Raw genomic sequence first — 7,678 nt, 5'->3', positions numbered from 1 at the left:
ATCCAAGTTTCTCCTTGAAGACCTCCCAAGATGGGAGACTCACTATCTACAAAGGTGACCCATTACATGTCTGGATAGCTCTAACAGTTAGAAAGTTTCGCCCAAAATCAAGCCTAAATTTGTTTTTTGTCAACTTCTATTCATTACTACCAGTTTTGCTTTCCAGAGACAAACAGGACTAAATCTTCTTTCACAGGACAGCCCTTCTAATACTTGAAGACAGGTATAATGTCTTCCTCATTTTTTCTCACAGAAGCCCTATCTTAGCAGAACTGCATGTTAAGCAAATAATTCGGTAAGCCATTTCCCCTGGAATCATTCTAGTTCCCACAATGGTGGTTGGGATCCTCCAACATGCACATTCTATTCATGATGCTGTCAAAACCAAGAATCACAAGCTCTCATTAATATGGAACATAACCGCTGATTTCATCAGTAAAATAAACTATGGATCAACAGGCAATTTACTTCTATGTCCTTGATCAGTACAAAGCCAGTGTCACATAATATAGCTGAAGTAGCTTTTTTTTTTGTAGCACTGAAGGCTTGCAAATCATATTGTACCTATTCTCATTTGATCCCTACAACCTCATTATCTCCATTTTATACAAGAGGAAACAGATTCAGAGTGATTAAGCAATCTGCTCTGGATCACACAGCTACTGTTTGAGACAAGATTTGAACTTGATTCATTATTGCCACTGCTGTGTACAGTATAACCTCAAATATACAATTCTTATACAAACAGGAATACTGAAGACAGTTATTGAAAATAGCATGTAACATTATTAATCAATTCACTCTATGAAAACAAAATGGCAGGAACAGTCTTCAACAATACAGCAGACAGTTTCCAAAATGGGAAGGGAGTAGAACTTACTTCTTATAAAGGGCAAAAGCATAGCAAAGTGTATGGATCTGTATATCATTACACTAGCAGTTTTTTATAAACTCAGCAACAGAGAAATTTTATGAAGAATTTTATACAGCCCTCCCAGTTAAAGAAATATTTAATAGTCTGTGAGTTCAATACAAAAATTGAGTATAGGAGTTAAAAAAATATGGTATATGGCTCAGAAGAAATGAAAAAGGCCCAAGTCCAACAGGCTACACAGAATCCTCAAGCCTACATATCATGAATTTTTTCTTCAAGGAGAATTGAGAACCCCTGAACATAACTAACACATTAAAAACGAAATTGATTATGTCTTATTGGAAGTAGCTAGTTACTGATGTGGGATTAATTTACAAATTGGCTGTTTAAAGAGAAATGATGTAGAGAGATTGCTAAAAGATTCAATTTAGCCTGTGAACATTAGAGGATGAAACTGGGAGGACAAAAATTGAAAAGATTTGTCAAGATTGCTATAAAAATTTTTTTCACCATCGTTGACCATGGAGTCAATGTGTTTGTACTCTGACGTGACAGTCTCCCAATGTGCTGCATGACGAAGTAGAAATGACCCTAAAGACTGAAACAGTTGAACAGGGTAAATATATACAGAGAAGATCCATACAGGAGATGACAACTTTGAGGGCACTGAAGTAGCCAAACACTTGAAAAGAAAAAGAAAATCTTGGACACTATTACTACCAAGAAAGGGTACCTTCAAGCCTACCTTTTATCTTTACAAAAGCTGTAAGAATAACACAGCTGACAAGGGCATCGTTGAGGAAAGTATAACAAGGGAAGTAGTCTTTCACACACATACATACACACACACACACATTCTATTGCAGAGCACATCTGTATAGTCGGACAATTCACTAAAAGGTATTGAGAATATAAGATTTTACTGAGACTACAAAAACGCATTTGACCTGGTAGAGCAAAATGCCACTTCAAAGATTTTCAACAGGTTATCTCCCAAGCATATGTGAAACTCATACAAGATTTCTTCAAAAAATGTTAAGGGTTAAGGGATGAACCACTAACTACCATGTTAAGGCATGACATAAGGAGATGTATACTTCCCAAAGAATTCTGGCATTGTCATGAAGGCTGTCCAACAGATTCCAAATAGAAGAGGGAGTCTTTATATATGATAAGGTCTTTAAAATGCTCCTAATTGGGAATAACATGTTGATTGCATCAAGCCCCAGAACACTACAAAGTTTCCTAAGTGAGATCTCTAATGATTAATGAAAATTAATGAAAAAGGAGATAGTATCCATTATCCTATAATATTTAGTGCATTGGACAACCCACAGTACTGCTGTGTGTATACAGGTGTGTACACAGACACATGCATATGTGACTACATAGCCATGTATATACAAATATACATGGACATATATGCATATTATAAACACTGGAAATTGACGATAGATAGGGCCCAGAAGCAAAAAGGATGAAGCAAAGGAGCTAAGATTACTTTTAAGAAATTGCAGTGCTTTTGCTGACTGCAAATTTCTTCCTTAAAACAAAAATCTATCTTTTTATTTTTTAATCACATTGTCATTATATGACAATAGAAACTCCACTCTTATTACAAACAAGGAGTCTCAGGTTAAGTGTTTGTCCAATGTCACATAAGTAGTGTCAGAGACAGGATTAGGACACAGATCCTCTACCTCCAAAACCAGTGCTCTTTTCACTGCACCTTGCTGTTATCTCACTTATCCATTGAGGTTTGGCTGACCATCTTGTCTCTTCATCATGGTAAGACATATCCTTTCCTCGGTGTCAAGAAAGCCAAGGCTTTTACCTTTGCCAAGAACAAAACTATTCAAAAGGCTAATGGCAAACCTTTTACTATATTGGTATGAATCATAACAGTATGATTCAAAAGCTCCACTGGTCATCATACACAAATTACCACTATCAAATTTGTCTTTATATGTTGTTGTTGTTGTTAAGTCATTTTTCAGTCATGTTTGACTTCTCATGACCCCACATGGGTTTTCTGGGCAGAGATGCTGGAGTGATTTGTCATTTGCTTCTCCAATGGATTAAGGCAGAAGTTAACTGATTTGCCCAGAGTCACACAGCTAGTGAGTGTCTGAAATTACATTTGAACTCAGGTCTTCCTGACTCAAGCACTCTATCCACTGAGCCACCCAACGGCCTCTTCATAGTGAGTAGCAAATTACAACTTTATTTGAAGACAGTACTAGGAAAATCACAATGTTTTGTTTTTAAGCAATTTGCTTTTAAGTCATATGCAACAATGTAGGGAAAAGCATTAAAATGACAACCATAGAAAAAATTAATTTTATTCACTAGTTTTATCACTTTCTTCTTTTATATGAAATGTCACCAATAATAAAAATTAAGAAATTGAAGTTTTACTGCCTTTTTCTCTTCCTTCCACAAAATGACTAGAACAGGGAATAAAAAAAATTTAATTCATAAATTTTATTAACAAATCTTCAATATAAAGTAACAAACTATAGTGGTAAGTGGGAGCCCACAAAGTCTGCATGAAAAGTATGCCTTTGTCTTGTATTTTAATATAAAAACTTCCTGAGCTAATGTTTTATTCTTGCTACAATATTCAACTCAGCATTTTTTAAATCACTTGACTATCTCCAAAACAGTGGAAAATAGCACAACACCTACCATCAAGGAACTGAAAAATACAGTCTGTTTGTGGAGGAGGGAGAGAAAGAGTTCAGAAACACATATTTTCATATTTAAATTTCAAGGATCTATTTCATCCATAGGAATACACAGCACAGCCCTCCTACCCTTAGATTATTTGATGAGCTGCTGGGGGAAGGAGGGAGTCACCACTGGGTGCTCAACTCTAGTGATGAGATGAGCCTCTCTAACCCTAAAAAGTTTGTCTTCTGATATATAGTATTATATCCCAAATCTTTCCTTATTATATTTTAAAAGGAACTTGGCTTACATGATCTCCAACAAAGTACCTTCCAGATCTTAACACTACAAATCATTTGACCTACCTGAGCTTTCCCTCTTCTGGGAAACCCAAGGTTATTTATTACCATGAGGGATTAAAGGAAGAATACGGTTTAAGTACATTTTAATACTTTACCTTATACTTACAGATGGTTTTAGTTTTCAAGCCTATCTACTCTTCACACTTTCTATACTCTGTCCTGTATTATTTAAGTATGTCTTGTCTACCAGTCTCTAAGTACTTTGATAGTGTATTATAAGAATATCAATATTGTACTACAGGCTCAAATGTGACAAAAACAGTTTTATTTAATTTAAAATTATTCTATATCCAAGGCATTTCTAGCTTGGCAAGAAAAGGGGTCCAAATAGCAATAATCCCCCCATGTCCTCCAGTATGAATCTACCTCCAAGACAATTTTAGGTAACATCTCTAGGAATCCAGGGGAAGAAAACCACAATTATGTATAATAGTTTGGGTTAACATCCTGAAACAGTTACCATCCCATTCCTCCTTGCCCATTCTCCCTCAGCAATCAATAGGTTTCTCCCTTGAGATCTAGTTCAAGAACCTAAATTGAATAGGTGTGAGAATGTCTCCCTTTCAATGGAAGAAGGCATTTCCCTTGGGTGAGTCCTAAGGCCCATCACTTAAGAGTGGAGAAAGTGAAGAGCTTATCCAGACAAAATATTAAGTTTAGTTACCACCATTAATCTTTTTCCCAAAAAAACTCTTGAGTTTTCCTTCCATCCATCTTCCCAAAGGGAAAAGTCTGGAGTTTTTGGCAGGTAAAATATTACTTGTTAATATTTCTAGAGAAACTAAAAAGGCTTTTAATATGTAAAACATTGCCCAACATTTCCTGAATTAAAATAGCTCATCTACTTGAGAAGGCAGCTCACTGAAGTGGTAAGTACTGTTAATATTTTGTTTGAGATTTTCTACTCTGAAGTACTTTGTATCAAGAGAACTGGGTACAAATTTTGATTCTAACACTTACTAGTTATAACTAAGACTAAAAAGTCACTAACTTTCTGAGCTTTACCTCTCTAATAGGGTTATTGTGAGGAAAACCATTTGCAAACCTTAAAGTCCCAGATAAAATATGAACTACTAGTACTATTTTTCTATCCTTTCTCATCTCTACAAGGCAGATATCAACTATTTTCTCCAAACTGAAAAAAATGATTCAGAATCATTCAAAAGGCTAATAGGAAAGTGATTATTTGGATCTTAGTATCCTCCTCTTATCCTTAGATTTAAAGGTTAATGTGCCAGCAGATACCTAGGATACAATACAGGAAATTTTAACAGCATCAGTCTTTACTTTGGAGTAGCCCACAGCAGTAACTAGGAATTAGGATGTAACACCCACTCCTCAAACTTCAGGCTGCTTTTTGCTATCAGTCTCCTAGGCTTGAATGAAGTTTTACCGCCAGTACTCAATTCAAAACTGTTCTTGATGTTCACTTAACCAAATTTCCTTGTATAAAATTGAGTGGGGAACGACAGAATCAAACCTCCACAGAATGAATGCCAGTAGCCCTGAGGATGTCCTTGAAAAGTACTTTACAATATTCAGAGCAATACAAAGTTAAGTGCTACTTTCTCTATTATTTCATAGTCCAAGGATTACCTTTATTTCAAGGCCGAAAGAAGATAAGCACTCAGTCACAAAGGAAGTTTTCAGTTTTGACTTAAACAACAAACTACTTGAATTATACCAAGCAATTCAATATAATCTCTATTTTATGAGGCATACAACAGTCAGTGTGCCACTTAATTTTTTTCTACCAGAAGTCCGAATTTTTTCAATTGGATGCACTTAAATTCCACCAGTTACAAAACACCTCAAATTGGAACCTTAATTAAGTGCTTAAAGGCAAAAGAATAAACACAGTAAAATCCCCAGGGAAACCATTAATCGTTGGGACAACTGTTTGGGAACAGTTATATTGATTTATTTCACCAATTAAGCTATGTTCAACTCTTTCCTGAACAAGTTGACTGCTTTAGCAATCTTCAATTCTCTTTAACACAGTAGGAGAGTATATATTCAGAGACTAACACTTAACCTACTCCCACCCTTACTTGACCACATAAAGCAGTTCTAAAGGATTCACTCTAAAAATAAAGGCTGAAAAAAAAATAAAAATAAAGGTTGCCTTAATACTATGAACTTTTGAAAAACAAAATCATTTACTTATGAAAGAAAAAAAATCATCTTCCAATCTCCCTTCTCTCACAATTATTCACACTATGAATACTTCCTTGAGGCAATTTTGAAATCCACAACTGAAAGATGCATTTTTTGACTATCATCTATTTCAGACAAATGAACTACACAACTCAATACTGTGGAAATGTTGGATCTACTTTTGTGGCCCATGCCATGAGGCCTCCCACAATATCTCTGGCCAACAATGAGTCCAATTCTTTGATTGACAAGCTCTGCAGGACCTTCACCGCCTTTTGAGAATCATTCCCCAGCTTGCAAATCACGTAGATAGGGAAAAGCGTCCCTTTCTGGATAGTCTGCTTCCCTTTCCTAACGGCGTCCCCTAAGAGTCGCAGGCTCTCTGCATCCCTCCGCTCCAAGCGGCTCAAAGGGATGTGGAGGGCGTGCGGCAGACAACAGATGTCCACCTCCACCTTCGGCCGCACATCCAGCAGCAGGTGGGGCTCCCCGGCGTCCAACACCTGCTTGTAGTGGGCGGCAGAGACCCGCTCCTCCTGAGAGAGCAGCTGCAGACTCCGGCACTTATCCGTAGCCGAGGAGCCGCAGAACGCTTCATAGTCCTGCAGACGGGTCACCGTGGGCTGGTCCCCACAGGCCACACAGTCTGACCGACGGCCCCGAAGCCGGATGCAGCGGAACTGACCGCCGAGGGCATCGAAGAGCAAAAGGCTGCCGCTATAGGAGGGCCCGAGGCCGGCCGCGATCTTGATTACCTCGAGCGCCTGCAGGCAGCCGAGCACCCCGGGCACCACGCCCAGGACGCCCCCGTCCGCGCAGTTGGTCACCGACTCACCGGGGGGCGGCGTAGGGAAGACACAACGGTAGCAGGGCCCGCCTTCGTAGTGATAGACAGTGAGCTGGCCCTCCAGACGCAGCGCGCTGGCCGAGACCAGAGGCCGGCCAGCCAGCACGCACGCGTCGCTAACCAGGTAGCGAGTGGGCACGTTGTCCGAGCAGTCGGCCACCACGTCGTAGCGGCGGACGAGATCCAGCGCAGTGGCCGGGGTGAGGGCTTCGGCATACGGAACGCACTGCACGGCCGAGTTGAGCCGCCCGATGGCGGCGGCGGCGGAGTGCGCCTTGGCGTGGCCCTCTCGCGCTTCGCCGTGCAGGACCTGCCGGTGCAGGTTACTCAGCTCCACCACATCGTGATCTACGAGGCCCAGGCGGCCCACGCCGGCAGCCGCCAGATACTGGGCCAAGGGGCAGCCAAGGCCCCCGCAGCCCACCACCAGCACCGACGAGGTGGCCAGGCGCAGCTGCCCGCGCACCCCCAGCTCTGGTAGGACTAGCTGTCGGCTATAACGAAGAATCTCCTCCCGGGACAGGGCAGCCTTCGGTGGCAGCGGCGCCGGCTCACGCGCGTGCCGTGAGAATGGCTTCGCCGTCGCTTCCTCTAGGCGCTGTCTGAGGAGCCTTAGCTCCTCTTCAAGCAAAGCAACTTCAGCTTGCAAAGCGAGCACGTCTTCGCTCGCCGCCATGCTGTTCCTGCCTGGCAGTTGCCTCCGGACATGCTTCCGCTTTCGTCTCCTAGCGACTGGTCCAGACCAAATATGGAGGGGAGGGTAGTAGA

General features: G+C 40.7%; 1 protein-coding gene across 1 annotated transcript; it reads right to left on the bottom strand.

Moving 5' to 3' along the window:
• Positions 1–3,198: 3,198 nt before the first annotated feature.
• Positions 3,199–7,669, bottom strand: MOCS3 (molybdenum cofactor synthesis 3). Its single transcript, XM_020984214.2, has one exon. It carries the CDS (start codon positions 7,584–7,586, stop codon positions 6,216–6,218), a length of 1,371 nt encoding a protein of 456 aa, XP_020839873.1. The 5' UTR covers positions 7,587–7,669; the 3' UTR covers positions 3,199–6,215.
• Between the last annotated feature and the right edge of the window lie 9 nt (positions 7,670–7,678).

Source organism: Phascolarctos cinereus, unplaced genomic scaffold (assembly GCF_003287225.1).
Source record: "Phascolarctos cinereus isolate Bilbo 61053 unplaced genomic scaffold, phaCin_HiC Scaffold_2;HRSCAF=192, whole genome shotgun sequence".
NCBI lineage: Eukaryota > Metazoa > Chordata > Mammalia > Diprotodontia > Phascolarctidae > Phascolarctos > Phascolarctos cinereus.
The sequence above is the reverse complement of the archived record's forward strand: the minus strand, read 5'-3'. Positions and strand labels throughout refer to the sequence as shown.

Excerpts from the sequence above, each read along its gene's own strand:
- MOCS3 (XM_020984214.2), bottom strand. The coding sequence starts at position 7,586 with ATGGCGGCGAGCGAAGACGTGCTCGCTTTGCAAGCTGAAGTTGCTTTG.